The 19,902-nt window shown below is 40.8% G+C and overlaps 1 protein-coding gene across 5 annotated transcripts in view; it reads left to right on the top strand.

The window, feature by feature from the left end:
• Positions 1–19,902, top strand: part of CACNA1B (calcium voltage-gated channel subunit alpha1 B) — a 1,471,643-nt gene that overhangs the window by 965,628 nt on the left and 486,113 nt on the right. For all 5 annotated transcript variants that reach the window (XM_033960470.1, XM_033960471.1, XM_033960469.1 and 2 more), the window contains one exon: positions 17,997–18,059. In XM_033960470.1, the coding sequence (XP_033816361.1) occupies positions 17,997–18,059 (63 nt within the window). The remainder of the gene's footprint in view (positions 1–17,996; positions 18,060–19,902) is intronic.

Raw genomic sequence — 19,902 nt, 5'->3', positions numbered from 1 at the left:
GAGGGGCCTAAGGCCTTGATTGGCCCAGGTGCTTAGGGCCTCTCCCATAGGAGGAACCTTAGGCACCTGGGCCAACCGGAATCTTAGGCCCATCTCCCAGTGCATTCTGGGATATGCTGGGAGGGCCTGATTCTGACTGGCCAGTTGCCTTAGAACCCCCTCCTATGGGGAGTGGCCTAAGGGATCTGGCCAATCGTATTCTTAGGTCACTCCCAGCACATCCCAGAATGCACTGGGAGATGGGCCTAAGATTCTAAATTAGATGTAGCCAGTGACAGAATTAATTGTTGGAGTTTTTTTAAAGAACTCAGCCTGATTTGAATTAGGAGCATAAATATTAAGAAGCGTCAGGGCATCATTTCCTGAAATCATATCAACATGAAGCCATCTACCCATAGGATAGATTCCATACGAACGTAAGGAAGTTATTCACCCAGAGAGTGGTGGAGAACTGGAATGCTCTTCTGCAGTCTGTTATAAGGGAAAACATGCTCCAGGGATTCATGACAAGGTTGGATAAGTTCCTGCTGAACCAGAACGAACACAGGTAGGACTGGTCTCGGTTAGGGCACAGGTCTTTGACCTGGGGGCCGCCACGTGAGCGGACTGCTGGGCATAATGGACCACTGGTCTGACCCAGCAGTGGCAATTCTTATGTTCTTATGTTATCAGCTCAAATTACCAAATACAGCAGAGCACTTCCTAGTAATCAGGATAGCCACACCATCTTTTTTCCTCACTACAGGTGCAAAAAAAGTGTTTTACCCATCTCCCTTCCAATTTGGCGGCCTCAATAAGTGATAAGTGTGTTTCTTGTATAAAATAAATGTCTGCCTCCTGTTGTTTCAAGAAATTAAGTATTTTTTTCCTTTTGAAGAGATATTTAAGTCCATTAACGTTTAATGAATATAATTTTAAAGCCATTCAAAATGATTAATACATACAAATAAATAAACCCTTAATTTTTTCCCTTAAACAAATAGATATATAATATTTCCACACACATCTAGGACCTAAAACATAAAATTCCCCTACCCCCACACCCACCTCCAACCCATTCCAAATTATAACATGACAGCTTATATGTAAACCTATAGATCAGCTGACTACCATGGTTTTGATTTCTCTTCTGAAGATTTTGTAGCTTAGTGCTGAGGTCATCAAATCGGCGAGGTGGTTGTCTAATTTCACTGCTTGCATGGCGAGTAGGAGAAACAAACAAAACTGCAGACTGTGTACAAGATGCAGGCAAAAATTTATTGTACCAAAATTAAAATGCAAATAAGTAAAATAAAACCCTTTTACCAATCAAGGGACCCGACACGGTCCGTGTTTCGGACAAACCTTTGTCAGGGGTCCATGGTGAAAAAGGTTGGGACATACCATAAAAAAATGAAGATAAGTAACAAAGTGCCTGAATATTGTGTTCGCCGAGGATCGCTGCAAAAAGTAAAGCGTCTCAAGGAAGCAGTAAAAAGAGGCAGCCCCTTTCAACTTTAGAGAGTGCCCTCTTGTTCTCCCTACCTTGGAGAGGGTGAACAACCTGTCCTTATCTACTAAGTCTATCCCCTTCAGTACCTTGAATGTTTCGATCATGTCCCCTCTCAATCTCCTCTGTTCGAGAGAGAAGAGGCCCAGTTTCTCTAATCTTTCGCTGTACGGCAGCTCCTCCAGCCCCTTAACCATCTTAGTCGCTCTTCTCGAGTAGTACCGTGTCCTTCTTCAGGTATGGCGACCAGTGCTGGACGCAGTACTCCAGGTGAGGGCGTTCCATGGCCCGGTACAGTGGCATGATAACCTTCTCTGATCTGTTCATGATCCCCTTCTTTATCATTCCTAGCATTCTGTTTGCCCTTTTTGCTGCCGCCGCACATTGTGTAGACGGCTTCATCGACTTGTCGATCAGAACTCCCAAGTCTCTTTCCTGGGAGGTCTCTCCAAGTACCGCCCCGGACATCCTGTATTCGTTCATGAGATTTATGTTACCGACATGCATCACTTTACACTTATCCACGTTGAACCTCATCTGCCATGTCGATGCCCATTCCTCGAGCTTGATTATGTCACATTGCAGATCTTCGCAATCCCCCTGCGTCTTTACTACTCTGAATAACTCTGAATAACATGGTACAGCCTCTGTCTAGCATCAGCCCTAGAAGTTTTAGGTGGGTTTGTAAGGGGTATATGATAGAGTTTATTTCCAGTTTTGTTATGGTTGGGGCTTTGGAGTTTTCTAGAAGTAGGATTTTTGTTTTGACAGGGTTTAGCTTCAGTTTGTGGTCTTTCATTCATTGTGTTACTGTCTCTAATGTTCTATGAACTGAGACAGTCAAAAATATTCCTAATGAGCCATTGAGATCTTTAGTTGCTGCTGCTTTCCCTTCCATCTAGAGAGGCACTGATGTGATATACAAGACAGATGAAATCAATAGAAAATGAAAGACATGAAGCATAGCTGTAAGTATATGGTGTAACCTGTTCAAGCTTCTGTTTTTGTGGGAATCCAAAGCATGTAGCCATGTTCCCATAAATGGAAAGTGAGCTCACACTGGCATAAAAGCAGAACTGAGATCCTTTTTTTTAATCTGCTGGAAATAGAAAATTACTAGCACCTGTCAATTAAATGAGATATTGACTGTCATCGCAAATTGAGCTGTGAAAGGAGGAGATATCCATAGCAGAAGACTGGTGTAGATGAAAAGAAGTAGATGTTGCAGGGGCTGCAGTGGCAGATTGGATTGATTGAAGAATGGAGTAGGAATGAGGCAGAAGTGGCAGATCAAGATCCAGGAGGATGGCAGCATTGGAGGGAATCAACAACACAGCAAATAAGGCACATCAAAAGAAGCACATTGAGCCCCAAGAAGGGATGTAAGAAACAAACTGAAATGAAGACTGGCATAGGCTGATGCTGTGACAGAGATTTATACAAAATACATTTTAATTGAATAGAAAATCTCATAATTTAAATAGTAAACACAAATGATTCACAAATGTACATAACAAAAATAAGAATAGTCCATATTTTAAAAACTCTATTTGTGTTTTGGAAGTCTGAAAACAGCATTAAGACATCCATATTGCATAGACATCCAGATGCCAATTTTAGAAAGCCAGGCTATGTACAGTATGGGGCTCATAATCGAAACAGAAATACATCTAAAAACCCACCCAAGTTATCACTTGGATGATCAAAAAGACAGGTTGTCCAAGTGCCGATAATAGAAATGGGTTTTTAGACGTATCCAGGGACTTTTTAGGCCTCTGAATCCCGCTGTGCACCCAGAGCTGAAAGGGGCGTTTTGAAGGGTGGGCTATGGGCCGACCTAGACTTAGTCGTACTGCAGGGATAATTGAAAGTTTTATGAGGCTGCCTGGATGGAATTTATACGTTGTGACTTAGATTATCTAAAACCAGGTATAAGTGCCCAAAAGGTATCCAAAGTGACCAGATTACCACTGCAGGGACAAAGCACAGACCCCCCATACACTCCCCCAGTGATCACTGACCCACTCACACTGCCATGAAAATCGGAATAAAAATGTACAAACATGCCTCCAGAACATCAGCACCTGGCATAGGAAAGCCTAGTAGAGCTTCACAGAGGTGGCTTAAGTAGTCGGGGGGGGGGGGGGTGTTAATGAACCATAGAGAGAAGGACTCAGGCCCATAAGCCACTCTTAACCTCTACATTTATGGTGGAAAATGTGAGTCCACCCAAAAAAAACCCAAAACCCTTCTGTATTGCCATATACAGTAGGTGTCACCTGCAGCCATAAGGGTTATTGGGGTTGTAGACAGGTGGGTTTGGGGGGTCTCAACATTACTTATATGGAAGTTCTGGTGAGATGTTTATTTGGCACCCTTTTGTGAAGTTCATAGCAGTGCCCAGTAAGGTGCCCCATTGCTGTGTTGCCATGTCTGAGTGGCCAGTCCATCACTTTGCTGGCCCCTCCCAAGTCCAAAAGATCTTGTTCTAAGCGTTTGGGACTTGGACGATTTTTTGGATGAGAATGTGATATAAATATAGACGTACTAGCAGTCTGGACGATCAAACAGCTGGACGTAGAAGTAGACGATTTTCGTAAAAAAATATTTTGGACATACTTTTCGAGAATGGACATTTTTACGCTGCCGACTTTGGGTGACTAGCACCCTACGTATAAATAAGACTTAGACGTTTCTTTTGATTATGCCCCTCCACATCTTAAACCTGCATTACATCCTTATGGCATGGAGTATGGATATGGATGTCCAATTTTGACTTCTGAAGGAGAAAATGATAAGAGATAGGATGATTTCCCTATGAGGAAAGACTAAAGGCTAGGACTCTGAAGCCTAGACAATAGATCGCTCAGGGGAGATATGATAGAGGTCTATAAAATATTGAGTGGAGTGGAATGATAGATATAAATTGCTTGTTTACTCTTTTCAAAAATACTAGGACTAGGGATCACATGATGAAGCTACTAAGTAGCAGATTTAAAACAAACTGGAGAAAATATTTCTTCACACAACATGTAATTAAACTCTGTAATTTGTTGTCAGAGAATGTGGTGAAAGCAGTTAGCTTAGCAAGGTTTAAAAAAGGTTTGGATATTTTCCTAATAGTTCATAAGCCATTATTAAGATGGACTTTGGGAAATCCTCTGCTTATACCTGGGATAAGCAGCATAAAACCTTTTTTACTCTTTGGGACTTTGCCAGGTACTTGTGACCTAGGTTGGCCACTGTTGGAAACAAGATATTGGGCTTGATGGTCCTTTGGTCTGTCCTAGTAAACTCTTATGTTTATGAGAAGTGTTGCCTATGTCCAAAAAATGGACATGGTTATTTAGACCTGGTACTTGGCATGAGTAGTCAACTGGAAAGATTAAGGAAAATTACCTTTTTAATCTCCAGTGGTCGCTGTCCCCCTCCATCCCCAAATATGAAATTTACAAAAGATACAAGGCTCACTGTCTTGTTATCTCTTGAGGAAAGGTGGTATATTAAATAGTAGGGCTGCACATTGATTACATTTTTAATTGCATGATTAATTGCATAAAATGTGTCTCATATTTCCACCTGTATAGTACAAAATATGGACAGCAGATGTAAATTCTCAAAACTCAAATATTTCAGTTACTAAACTGAAAATAAAATTAATTTTTTCTTGCCTTAGTTTTCTGATGATTTATATTTTTCTAATCATGTTCCCTGTCGCTGGATTTTTGACATCATAGTGACGTTTCCAGCGTTACCAGCATTAAGAATGCTGTGGTGCCATAATTTTTTTAATACAGGGGTGCCCACACTTTTTTGACTTGCGAGCTACTTTTAAAATGACCAAGTCAAAATGATCTACCAACAATAAAATTATAAAAAAACACAACGCACACTGTACGTATAGAATTGTTAATTATCATTCCTATTCCGGGGTTTTTTCAAAGAGGTCAAAGCAGATGACTCTATGCACTGTCACCTCAGTAACAACCATACAAAAATAGACAAATACCCACCCCCCTTCCTTTTTACTAAACCACAATAGCAGTTTTTAGCGCAGGGAACTGTGCTGAATGCCCAGCGCTGCTCTCGACGCTTATAGGCTCCCTGCACTAAAAACCACTATTGCGGTTTAGTAAAAGGGGACCATATTGTAAAATATAGACAGCAGATATAAATTCAGACACATTTTGATCACTAAATTTAAAATAAAATCATTTTTCCTACCTTGTCTGGTGATTTCATGAGTCTCTGGTTGCACTTTCTTCTTCTGACTGTGCATCCAATCTTTCTTTCAGCCTATATGCTTTCTCTCCTCCACACCTCATTCCCTCCCCCAACTTTTTCTTCCTCTCTCCCTGACCTTTCTTTCTTTCTCTCTTCATGCCCCCTTTCTTTTTTTCTGTTTCTCTTCTTTCCTTCTGTCTCCCTGCCTGCCTCCTTTCTTTCTTTCTCCCTGCCCTTCCCCAAGCCACTGCCACTGCCGCTGCCATCGGGGAACAGGATCCAAAACGCCACCAATGGATAACAGGCCCCAAAGCCGCCGCCGACGCCGCCCCATGCTCTCCCTGCTTTGGGCCGACCAGCATTCCTCTCCCCGACGTCAATTCTGCCGTTGGAGAGGAAGTTCCACCCAGCCAGGCAGCGATTGGCTGGCCCGAACTTCCTCTCCGACGGCAGAATTGACGTCGGGGAGAGGAAGACTGATCGGCCCGATAGATCGCCAAGGCAAAGTGAGTCCTGGGTGATCAACTCACCTTGCCTTGGCGAGCTACCGGTCGATCGTGATCGACCTATTGGGCACCCCTGTTTTAATAGAATGCTTCTTATTTTCTGGCTGCGGACAATGGGTTCTCCAGCATCTGAATAAATGGTTCATAGACAATGGCGCAAAAGACAAAAGCGCGTGCCGAAAATTGAGCGCAGCGCGCGCCGCCACACCGCTCTAAATTACAGTTTTTAGGGGCTCTGACGGGGGGTTTTGTTGGAAACCCCCCCAGTTTACTTAATAGACATCGCGCCGGCGTTGTGGGAGGTTTGGGTGGTTGTAACCCTCCACATTTTACTGTAAACTGAACTTTTCCCCTAAAAACAGGGAAAAAGTGAAGTTTTCAGTAAAATGTGGGGGGTTACAACCCCCCACACCCCCCACAACACCCCCACAACGCGGCGCGACGTCTATTAAGTAAAGTGGGGGGTTCCCCCCCACACCCCCCCGTCGGAGCGCTTAAAACAGTAATTTAGAACGGTGCGGCGGCGCGCACTGCGCTCAATTGTCTGGGCGTGCCTTTGTCCCGGCGCGCTTTTGACCTGACACCAAATAAATAGTTCAAATGCTGGAGAACCCATTCTGCAGTATCACTAATATAATACACTCAATGCTCTTCGGAGCTTCCCCATTTCACTGTATAAAAAAGCTTCCTCAGGAGCAAAATATCCATTCTTTATGTAAACAACCCAACTTTCAGTACTCTGCTAAGTGGAGTTTTTTTTCATTTGTTTCAGTCATATTGAATGAGTGGATTTATTGGAGAGTAAGGTGAACATTTATTGGAAATACAACAAGAAAAATTATTACTCTTATTAAGTACAACAACGTGAGAGTGCTATTTTGATACAATTTGAATGAAGTAGTAAATTTACAAAATAATATTTATGTGAACAGAAGCAAATTTATATTTCAAAAAATACATTCTTCTAGGGATGTTTTCAAAATAAGGAGAGGTTTTCTGATTAATGATGGCTCTTTATATGTAAACAGTACATGAATTCTAGTAAGCTTCAAAGTTCTGTTTTACTGAGCTTTTGAAGTCTTTTCCTCTCTTTTCTTGTTTAAATCTATTTTATTCATTTTCACATCAAAGATCAAAAAAGAACACTTTGATACAGGCAACTAAAATACATTCAAGAAATTATTATCAAGTCATTAAATTCCAGTACAATGATCATAGTCCACATTGGAGGAGAATGAAACCATACACAATCAAGGGTAGTTGAATTAAAGAAAAACTATACTCGGTCATATTTACATATGCCTCAAATATACAGGGTTCTTTGGTTAATTACATTAGGGCCTATGTAGTTGAAATTATAGAGGGGTCGGGAGCCTTAATGGCAGCCTTACTTTCCAAGAAAAATTGCAATTGTTCTGGATCATAAAAAATATACTTATTTGTTTGATAGGTAATACAACATTTACAAGGAAACCTGAGTTGAAAGGTTGCTCCCAAAGCCAAAACTGACTGACAAAATGTCAGAAATTTTTTACATCTAAGCTGCGTCCACTTTGAAACATCAGGAAAAATTGCAATTTTGTGATTGTAAAATTCAACACTTTCAGTTCTATAGTAGAGGCGGAGAAGAGCTTCTTTATCTTGTAAGAAAACAAAAGTCACTAGCAGAGTAGCTCTCGCTGAAATCTCAATCCGTGAAGATTCTAACATCCCAGTGAGGTCTAATTCTCCGGGATGAGTAGTTGACTTGTCCTTATCCTCTTCAATTATATTAAGATAGTAAAGTTTTTGCAATGGTGGCATATTTGTCTCTGAAAATTTTAAAATTGAAGTCAAAAAAGAATGAAAAAGTTCTCTCGGTGAAAATATTCTGGATACAGGAAAATTTAGAAATCTCAAATTCAAATTTCTATTTGCATTTTCTAAATTTTCAATTTTCCTGATCATTAGGTTTTTTTCTTTCATTTGTGAATTTGATACAAGTTTTATTTCAGAGACTGTCTTCTCAATACTATCCATTCTAGTTGCTTGTTGTTGAATTTTCCCTTCACAGTTTTTAATTTGAACTGCAGTTTGTTGAGTTGAGGAAATAAATTGGGAGCATACCTGGTGAAGGCTCTCCATGGCTCCCCACAATGCCTCCATATCCACCACTTTCGGCTTAATCAGGGGTTTCAGAGGTTGAAGTGGAGAAGAGACTCCATTTCCCACACTCGTTGCTCCCTGAACGCCTCCTCCTCCCTCTGCCGTTTGCTGGTAACCCGGCATAGCTTGATTCACCTCCGGGGTCAAAGGCAGCATCATCGGGTCCAGCGGGGATTCACTCCCCAATGTCTCCCGTTGACCCGAGGGACTGCCTGACGTCATCCCGGGACGGGGAGGGATTGCAGGACCCAGCGGGCTCAGCGAGAAGTCACTGTCCAGCTCCGAGGTCTGCCCCCCTCGGAGCACGGATTCGCCCATACCAAAGGGAACAGCAAAGGCTGTTATTGCTGTCTGGCGTGTTACCGACGAGGCAGAGGAAGCCGGAAGATCGCTCCTCTGTTTCCCCCTGCGCTTCGGCTTTCCTATAATGCAGAACTGGTAAGTCAATCTCGAAGAAAAAGCAAAGAACGCTAGTGGAAGGGGAGCCTCTCACAACACGTCTGTCCCATCTTGGTTCCACCCCCCCCCCCCCCCTTTTCCTCTCTTTAATTCAAATTGATACATCCCTTAAGTTGAATAATTACAGGTTTTAAGATAAAAGTTCACAGCCTGAATCAGCTTTGGATATTTAAAAGACACCCATATTTCAATGCTATTTTCTGAAAGTGTATATTCTTGTGCATGTGTACTGCTGGGCAGTTTCATAAGCATTTGTCTCTGCATGTATAATACTTTTAATTACAAAAAGTTCCATAAAGTTACCCCCATATGAACTTTGGAGACTACATTAGCAGATATTAAAACAGAAATCAGCCAATACAGATGAAGAAATAGTGCTATTTGTCCATCGGAGTCCTCTCCCCCCCACCCCCTCCAAATATCTGTAATTTTAAGTTTACAACTAAATGATTTTAGTTTTGGCTTTCTAGCTTTCTCCTCTTTCTTTTGGCTTTCAGCTCATTTGGAAAGGCTATAATTTAGCTTTGACATCATGAACCTACATTCACAGCTTCTCCTTGGGTTGTTTTTTGTTTTATTTTTGTTCCTTTATGTCCATTGTTTCTTGTAGCAGGTGTCAAACGGCCCACAGGCTTCAAATTTCTTTGAAACCTAGTACTGTATGTATGCACCCGGAATCCCATCCATAGGTGGTGCTGTGGTACAGTAACTGAGATTCCATCCTTCTGATAAACAAGCCAGTCGTGGGAATTGGATCCATCTCAACCTTTGTGTGTGTGGTGATGTTCATGCTGAACCTGTGGATTGGCTGGTACCCAAATATAATCTGCAGAAGATTTACATATTGGCCACAAGTTCAAATCTTAATCATCAAATACAATAAGAACTAGTTAGCTATGGCAGCACTGTTTTGAAAAATGTGAGCTTTAGTTACTGCAAGGTCTAAGTTTGAAAGCAATGTGCCAGGGAGAGAGATTGTTAAAATAATGATTTCTAGGGACTTGATGATTAGTTAATCCTGTGGATTTATCAGAATTTTATGGTGGGTCCTACTAGGGCTGACTTTAGAGCATGAGGCTCAAAATATTAGGGTCCTGCATACTGATGCGTATGGCTTCTTCCTTCTGCATGCTGACATGATTTGCACTACTGCAGCCATGTAAGACCCTCACCCCCCCCCTCCAAAGTGTAAATTCTGCTAGTCACCCCAATTCCTTCTTAGTTGTTGCTCACCATGGTACATATGCATGGCTATTTTGTTTACATTACATTAGTGATTTCTATTCCGCTTGTGCCTTGCGGTTCTAAGCGGATTACAATTAGAAGAGATCTGGACATTACCGAGAGAATTACATATACAACGATTCAAGTAAATTACATGTTATGGTAGAATGTTACAGATTTAGAGATATCTGGAATTTTTCTGATAGAATTACATAGCCAGATTCAGGTAGTTACAGGATACTGTGGGGAGTAACAATAAATTTGGGTAACAGAAGAGCATTACCTAACATTGAAGGTAATTTAGGGATACAGTGGGGAATTTTTCCGGTACAATTACATAGGTAATTACATAGGTGATTACAAGATACAGAGGGGAATAACAGTGTATTAGGGTAAAAGAAGAAAGTTATCTAACTTTTCTGGAGTAGAGGTATTGGGTACAGATGGTAGATGGTTATGTAGGGATCTGAATATTTTTGGTAGGTGTGGTTCGAGGAGTTGTATAATGTGTTGTTAATGGGGGAAGAGCATGTGTAGTTGGGGAGAGATTAGTAAGTAAGGACGTGTTTTTGAATAAGTATGTTTTGATTTCTTTTCGAAATACTTTGATGTCTGTTGTTTTGATCATCAGATTGGTGATGGTGGGGTCAAATTTCGCTGCCTGTGTCGATAGAAGGCTGTCGTAAAGTTTCTTACGTCAGGTACCGTTAAGAGGGGGGAAGGTGAATAGGTTATGAGTTCTCCTTGATCTGGGTGGTTGGTAGCGGTAAAGGCGGTTGTTTAGGTAAATGGGGGCAGTTCCATGGGTTATTTTGTATAGTAGGCAGTAGAGTTTGAATTGAGTTCTTGCTTTTATCGGCAGCCAGTGTGAGTCCACATAGGCGGGGGTGATGTGGTCAAATTTGCTAAGGGAGTAGATGAGTCTGATGGCTGTGTTCTGGACAGTCTGTAGTTGTTTTATCATATTGTTTGGGCATGGTAGGTAGAGGCTGTTGCAGTAGTCTAAGGAGCTAAGTATGAGGGATTGTACAATGATCTTGTAGTGTTCTTTGGTAAAGAATTTTCTTATTTTTCTTAGGTTTCGCATGGTGAAGAATGCTTTTTGTATGATTTTGTGTATTTGGGTTTGCATTGTACAGCATCTGTCTAATTGAATTCCCAGAATTTTGAGTATGCTCTGTATTGGATATTTGGTTGTATTTACTTCTAGATCTGTTATGGATGGTTTTTGTTCCTTCTCTAGTAGTAGGAATTTGGTTTTCTCCTTATTTAGTTTCAGCTTATGGTTCATCATCCATTTTTCTACGGTTTCCAGTATTGATTTCAGTCGTTCGTTGGAGACTGGGTCTTGGATGTTGAAGGGTAGGAGGATGGTTATGTCGTCCGCGTAGCTAAAAGATGTTATATTTAGGGCGTCTAGGGCTGTGCCTAAGGAAGCTATGAAGAGGTTGAAAAGTATGGGTGATAGAGGGGAGCCTTGTAGTACTCCGCAGGGGTTTGTCCAAGGATAGGATAAAAAATCCTTTGATTTAACTCTGTATGATCTTGTTTTAAAGAATCCTTGGAACCAGCTGAGAACTTTACCTGATATTCCTATGGTATCTAGTATCTATAGTAGAATGGTATGGTCTACTAAGTCGAAAGCTGCTGAGAGATCGAGTTGGATGATTTAATAGAATAAAACTCTTATCCTCAAGAAATGGCACTGTGATTACATAGCAAAGGGTTAAGGTGTGTGTAATATTGCCACTGGAACTTGTTCTCTATTAAAGGGTCAGCAGCAAGCCTATATGTAGGCAGAGGCAAAGCAGGCACTTGGCTCCATCATTAAATTTTCATTGGCATTGGTGGTGCTGCTGTTGCCACGCCTCAGACCTGATCTGTCACCACTAATATTAATTTGAAGAAAAGACAGGATGAGATAATTCTGTCCTCCTTTCATGTCTCTGATAATAGGAAGCTAGTATGGGAGAACAGAAAGGATCATAGCAGGACTATTGGGCATGCACACTAGTGCTGCCCGATTCACAATTTGAATCGATTCACCGATTCACTTCGGGTGAATCAATTTGAATCGATTTAAAACCAAAAAAAATTGGCCTCCCGATTCGGTGACTGACCCTCCCCCCATGCCCCATAAAGCAGGAACGGCAGCGCTGCCTCTTGCTGGCTGGCCGCTGCCGCTCCTGTTTAGAGGGCGAGGGGGGAAGAGTCAGTCAGGAAGTGCTGGTGTCCGGCTTCCTGCCTGGATTCCTGCTCATTTACCCAATTCTAGCAGCGGAGCAGTCTGCAGAGAGGATCGCCGGTGCTAGCGATCTTTGTACGGCCTCCGGAGCTTTTTCCTTTCTGCGATCCTGCCTCTGACATCAGAGGAGGGGCAGGACTGCAGCAGAGGGAAGACAACTCCGAAGGCCTATGGCAACCTGCAAAGATCGCTAGCACTAGTGATCCTCTCTTCAGGCTGCTCCACTGCCGGAATTAGGTAAATGGATGCACGGGAGGTCAGGGGAGAACACGCAGGCCTTCCGTGGATGGGGGGGGGAAACAGGACAGGCCTTTGGGGGGATGCAGTCCTTTGGGGGATGTTGCGGTCCAGGGGTGGTGGTACAGGCCTTCAGGGAGGTTGGTGCAGGCCTTCAAGGGGGGACAGGCCTTCAGGGGTGGTGGTACAGGCCTTCAAGGGGGGAACAGGCCTTCAGGGGTGGTGGTACAGGCCTTTAGGGGGGGACAGGCCTTTAGGGGGGATGGTGCAGGCCTTCAGGGGGGACAGGCCTTCGGGGGAGGGGAGCCCTGGTGTAAAAGTACACGGAGGGAGGGAGTTCAAAGAGACATGCATATGCTGGACTTTGGGGGGGAAGAAATAATGGGTCTAAAAACAGAGGAGAGGGAGAGAGATGGTGGACAATGGGATTTAGGGAGGGAAGGAACAGAAAGGGAAAGAAGTTGTCCACAAGGGATGGTGTGGAGGAGGGGATAGAGATGCTGGATAGGAGGGTAGTTGGGAAGAGAAAGGGAGAGATGGTGGACCCCGTGGTGGTGGGGAAGGAGAGAGATGCTGGATGAATGGGTAGTTGAAAATATGTGGATCTGGGGATGGAGATGAAAAAAAGGAAAGATGCCAGACTTCTAGGGGAAGGAAGGGAAACGGAGGGGGAGGACAGAGATGGAAGATGGATGGTTAGCACAGAGAAAGAAGAAAGGAGACCCTGGCAAACAAGTTGTCAGAAGACAACCAGAGAGCATGGGCCCAACAAGATTTGAATAATGACCAGACAACAAAAGGTAGAAAAAATAATTTTATTTTTTATTTTGTGATTACAATATGTCAGATTTGAAATGTGTATCCTGCCATAGGTGGTTTTAGACCTCGAATGTGAGCTTGGATTTAACAGAGAGAGGAAAAGTCTTTTTTGCTTGTTTATTTTGTTTATACCACAGCGTCAGTGTGGGTGGGAGAGGGCAAAGGGGGTGAAGAGGCTATAAAATAAACCCACCAGTATGTTTGAAAAAATCACCCAATTGGGCAGGAAAATCGAAAAATCAATTCAATAAGCTGAATCAAATAGAAATTTTTTTCTTGAATTGGGCAGCACTAATGCACACTAGCTTACAGCTTCCCCATGCTGCTTCTGCTGCCTATACCTAATGACAGTCTCCTGAGGTAAGTGAGATACAGCACAGGGAGAGTAAAGTGTTTGGGGAATGGTGATCCCCAACAATAAGATATTCTCTTTAAGGAGGAAGAGCTTCCTCATTGCTGCATACAGGACCATCTGATTATTCAGTATAATGGGCCCCCACGTTTTAAATCCAACCCTAGACAGCAGTTTCCAGCTATAAGCTGAAAGTGATGCATAGCATTTCCTTTGTATAACCATACAGGAAGGGGAATTTTCATAATGAATTATACATTCCCCCAAAGCAGCCATTTTCAACCTTGTCCTCAGGGCATATCTAGTCCCCTCAGGTTTCCAGGATATCAACAATGAATATGCATGAGATAGATTTGCATGCATTGCCTTGGTTGCATGCAGTAGTGCTGCCTGATTTAGGGAAAAAAATTGATTCGATTCAGCCTATTGAATCTATTTTCGATTCGATTTTCCTGCCCAATTGGGTGTTTGTTTGTTTTTGGGTTTTTTTTTTTTTTTTCAAACATCCTGATGGGTTTATTTTAGAGCCTCTTCACTCCTTTTATAGCCTCTTCACCCCCTTTGCCCTATCCTACCCACACTGGTGCTGTGGTGTAAACAAAATAAACAAAAAATATTTTTCCTCTCTGTTAAATCCTAGCTCACATTTGTGGTGTAACACCAGCTTTGGCAGGATACACATTTCAAATCTGACATACTGTAATCACAAAGATAGCACAAGAATGTGTGTGTGATATATCACGGTAAAAGATTGCTAATCATGCAGGATTTTATGGCGCTTTTAGAAAAGAAATCAAGACATTTGATAAATTCATTTCTTAATCTGTGCTTTTATCTTTACTTTTTAAACATTACTAATCTCATTCTATACAACAAGCTGTATTCATTTTTTTACTATTTTGTATTTCACTGATTGTCCAGTTTTTCTCTTTTGTGGAAACCACCTAGAATTCTTTTGATTAAGGCGGTATAGAAAAATAAAGTTATGTTATGTTATGAATTAGACAAGATAAAATGAACCTACTGAAATAATAACGTGATCTTACAAATGTTGGATAACCTCAAAGGCTAGGTTAGCCTTTAGAAAGCTAATAAACTAAAAACACCAAAAAAGTATAAGATTGCATAACATCAAAAAGGGAAACAAAAGTAAAAAAATAAATAAAAAGTAAAAAAAAGAGACGGATATATGGTGTAATAAAAGTAAAATTTAGGTGAGAAAATGGTGACTTAAAAAAGTGGAGCAAAAAAAGGGCTGAGACACGTTCAACCACAAAGTGATAAAAGGAGGAGCCTCAGGCACAAGAGATTACCAAAATGGACCCAATATAAACCGGATAAATGGAAAATCAATCATGACTAAAAAATAAAATACCATGACATTAAAATGTAATTATAGTATACAGTGTAGCATGGCTTAAAACAATAGTACTAATATAGGATAAAATATAAAATAAAATCTTATTAAAAAACATGTTTGCAGAACAATACGCTCATGAGTTGTATGGAAAAATAATAGTAATGAATACTAATATGTAAAGAGAGAATTAATTAAAAAGGGTCAAAAACACGACAGCAAAGAAACTAAGGGCTCCTTTTACTAAGGTGAGTTAGCGTTTTTAGTGCACACAGCAGATTAGCGCACGCTAACCCCGCACTACGTGGCTAGAACTAACTCCAGCTCAATGCTGGCATTAACGTCTAGCGCACGCTATTCTGCGCATTAATGCCCTAATGCAACTTAGTAAAGGGAGCCCTAAAAGTTCATGGAGGGACGTGCAGAGATCAACCTGTGAATATAGTGTAATACAAGCACTAATGTGCTAGAGCAGTGGTTTCAAACTCAAACCCTTTGCAGGGCCACATTTTGGATTTGTAGGTATTTGGAGGGCCTCAGAAAAAATAGTTAATGTCTTATTAAAGAAATGACAATTCTGCATGAGGTAAAACTTTATAGTTTATAAATCTTTCCTTTTGGCTAAGTCTTAATAATATTATCATTTATAGCTAAAGATACATATGATCAAGAAACTGTTTTATTTTACTTTTGTGATTATGATAAACATACCGAGGGCATCAAAATAGTACCTGGCGGGCCGCGAGTTTGAGACCACTGTGCTAGAGCAATGTGAGTGAAATGAAACCTAAATAAGAATAGTCTAAACCTAATCTGGCCACCAAGTAGCACAGAATTTGAGCACAGGAAACATGATAATATAGGGCACTGCCACAAAAGAGTAAAAGCACAAACGTGTGTACAGGAACTCAAGTGACAAGCCGCTCCTAACAAACAGTATGAGGATACGTACTGACAACGGCGGATATGTGAAAGGAAGCAAGACGCAGCATGCACGCAAGAGGCTAGAAAGATAATAAAGACCGTGCAGGAAATCCAACAATAAATATAAATGTAAAACAAAGTAGTGTTAGCACTGATATGCTAGAAATGATCCAAACAAGAGAAGATATAGACCAACTAAAAAGTGAATAAATAAATAAGACTTAACCAAATAAAGCCGCAAAAAGGCACAAGATATGCAGTGTAAAAAGACGCTGCGGGAAACAGAAAGCAAGGATATGCTATGGGAATGTGACGTGGAGGCACATGATTGGAGGAGAACAATACCATGTGATGAGCTGTGTGAAGGGACTGTGCCAAAACTATCAGCTGAACTGTAGGCAGTGCAAAAGGGGGGACTGAGGCAAAATTAAATTAAGGCACGGGAAGGAGGGTACCGAATCAGAAGGCTGATTTAAAAAAAAAAAAAAAAGAAAGAAAGAAATCAATTCAAATCGATTCACCCGAAGTGAATCGGTGAATCAATTCGAATCAGAAATCAGGCAGCACTAGCATGCAGATCTAACTCATAAATATTCATTATGGATATATCCTGAAAACTGGATAGGACTAAGTATGCCCCAAGGATTGAGTTGCGGATGGCTGTCCCATAATTTATCCTGTAATTTGATATGTGCTTAAAATTTCATAAATGCTGTTTTCTAGGCATGGCTAGCTATCACTCAAAGACACAGATCCAGGAGTCAATAGTTTGATCACTCTCAGCAATAAAAACACTGCTCTGTGACACACACTTAATTCCTTTCACAGATGCGGCACAGAGAGCTAGACAGGTCCTTATGGTTTATAGAGGTTGTCTATAGTATATTTTAAAATATGTAAAATCTGTTGAAGGATATTCCCATCCTTTAGAAAACAGTACATAGATTTGTGGTATAGAAATATGTTAGGCAGGTAATTGAGACTGTTAAATATTCCAGAAATTTACAATTGGTGCCCAGGTTTGTGATGACTGAAAGGTGAGAACTTACAGTAGTGGTCCCCTGCTTCAATGGAGCTGGTTTCTCATGTCAGTTGTGGCAGACATGAGGATTTCTCCAGTTGTTCACTGCTGACTCCATGTTTGAAACAATTTATGACTTTATATTATACACTTTCATGGTGTTCATCTGAACAAAAACATTCCTGCTGGTGATTCTTATCAAATTTTAAAGAATATGTTTCAGTTAAATGTTGTTCAGGCTTGTTATGTTATTTTATTTGGGGGGGTCAATATAATAAAAAAAGTTCCTTATTGCTGTCCTGTTGCTGTAGCCCAGGGGTCCCCAAAGTCCCTCCTTGAGGGCCGGAATCCAGTCGGGTTTTCAGGATTTCCCCAATGAATATGCATTGAAAGCAGTGCATGCACATAGATCTCATGCATATTCATTGAGGAAATCCTGAAAACCCGACTGGATTGCGGCTTTGGGGACCCCTGCTGTAGCCCCTGAAACCTTCCTCAGGGTTCGAGGATGCGTGATGTAAACATGTCTCACCAGCACAACACAACTCTTGGTTGCAAACTCACATTCAGATGTCTTTTTTTTTTTTTTTTTTTTAAGAATCTTATATACAGTAAAACCTTGGTTTGCGAGCATAATTCGTTCCAGAACCATGCTTGTAATCCAAAGCACTCATATATCAAAGCAAATTTCCCCATAGGAAATAATGGAAACGCAAGACGATTCGTTCCACAACCCAAAAACTTTAATATAAATACTATACGTACTTGTATTGCAAGACCTCACTCATTTAGAACAGTTACTGCAAGAACCATCGGCTCAGTTGTGATGTGTGTATACTGTATGTACTTGTATTGCAAGACATTGCTTGTATATCAAGTTAAAATTTAATCAAATGTTTTGCTTGTCTTGCAAAACACTTGCAAACCAAGTTACTTGCAATCCAAGGTTTTACTGTATACTTTTTTCTGACTTTTTGTTCTTTTGTCTGTGCAGTTTTGTAAAGCAAACTCGAAGTGCCGTGTCTCGCAGCTCGTCCATCTCCAGCGTAAATTCACCGTGAGTTGCTCTCTGTTACAATATTCAGTACATGGATGTGTGATACATTTCTTTCTCTCTATAAATCAATCTTCCCTTACCATCTTGTCGTCCTCCTTTATTCCCAAACTTTCATTCACCGCCTTGTTGGATACCTCCAGGAAACGCACTGGGAAGGGACTAGGTGTTGCAAAGCATTGACACCAAGAGGACAGTTCTATAACTGGGTACCTGGTAGGAGCCTATTCTATAAGGCAGCATAAGTGCCCACTTTCCTTTATAGAATATAAGCCTAACCAGCTATAAACACGCTTAACATTTAGGCACGAACAATTACAACAGCCATAGAGCTGGAATATTAGAACTTAAATGTTGCAGATACCTGTACAGCTTTATAATATTTCTTTAAGTTACATGCATACGTTTGGAGCCTGCCCATGCTTTTTCAAAGTGCCACCCATGTGCACAGCTCCTTGCAAATAATCACTATGGGATTTGTTTACTAAAGCTTAGCGCATGCTAATGGAATTAGCGCACACTAAATGTTAAGAAGCCCATAAGTATAAAATGGGGTTCTTAGCATTTAGGGCTCCTTTTACTAAGCTGTGCTAGCGGTTTTAGCTGCTAATGCCACCGTTGAGCTGGCGTTAGTTTTTGGTGCGTAGCGCGTGGATAGCGCGCGCTAATCTGCAGCGCGCGCTAAAAACGCCACCACAGCTTAGTAAAAGGAGCCCTTGGTATATGCTAATTCTGTTAGCACATGCTAAGCTTTTGTACAAGGGCCCTATATAAGTTAAGTGGTTATTTAATGAATAGTGCTTAGGCAGAATTTTGATAGTTATGTGTATATATGCAAACATATATACATAAATGCCATTATTCTACATGTTTACATGTATAATTGGTGCATAAATGTTAGTGACTATATTAAAGAATTGTTGTTAGTCTGAGCAACCCTGGTCTATATTTATGTGATTGATATCCTTATTATTATTTTTTCTTTTCACCCTTCTGGCTTTTTTCTGACTTCTCTTTTTTCCTCTTCATTCAGAGCTTTGATCTTCTCCTTTTCTGTCCCTTCCATATTTGCTCTTTCCCTCATTCTCCTGTATTCCTATGTCTCTGTTTTGCTCTGAATACTGCTGCCTTTTTAATGGACTTGGCACCCTCCTCGCTGCCAAAGCTTTGATGTTTCTTGTCAGTGTTTGTTGGTACTGTGAAAGAGAAAAAATTAGCAAAGCAATCTTACTTTTGTATTAGAGGAGGAAAGAAAGAAAACTATGGTCTAATTTTATCAAGATGAAATAGATCCTATCCACAGGACAGGAGCAGAGCTTTAACAGACTGAGATTCAAATTGCTGCATAAATGACCACAGGACATTTTGCCTATAAAAATTGGCTGAGACCTGTGCTGCATATATTAATTTTGCAAATGAAACCCACCAGGATATGTTGAAGTTCTGCATTCATATTATTTAACAAAGGTGTTAGCTGTTTGGGTTTTTTTTATAGTTCAATACATTTTTTATTATATAATACTTAAAGATACAGTACAATCAAATCATAGCGGATTACATTATACATATAGGCACCAACAATCGTCCTATACAATAACAGTTATATAATACATCAGAAAAAAATATTAATTAACACAATTAAAATAAAGCACAGATAAAGGTAGTGCATTCATATTATTTAACAAAGGTGTTGGCTGAAAAGATAATTGAAAATTGTTGATTTTGGTATAAAACAGAAGTGACCATCCTATGGATCCCGATCCTACTGAGCTATTGCTGAGTTGTTTGCTTTCATTTGCATATCATTGCTGATGCACCAGGCATGGGTACTTTGGGGCAAGCATGG

Source organism: Geotrypetes seraphini, chromosome 10, assembly GCF_902459505.1.
Source record: "Geotrypetes seraphini chromosome 10, aGeoSer1.1, whole genome shotgun sequence".
Classification (NCBI taxonomy): Eukaryota; Metazoa; Chordata; class Amphibia; order Gymnophiona; family Dermophiidae; genus Geotrypetes; species Geotrypetes seraphini.
Note: the sequence above shows the minus strand (reverse complement) of the source record. Positions and strands in the feature narration are given on the sequence as shown.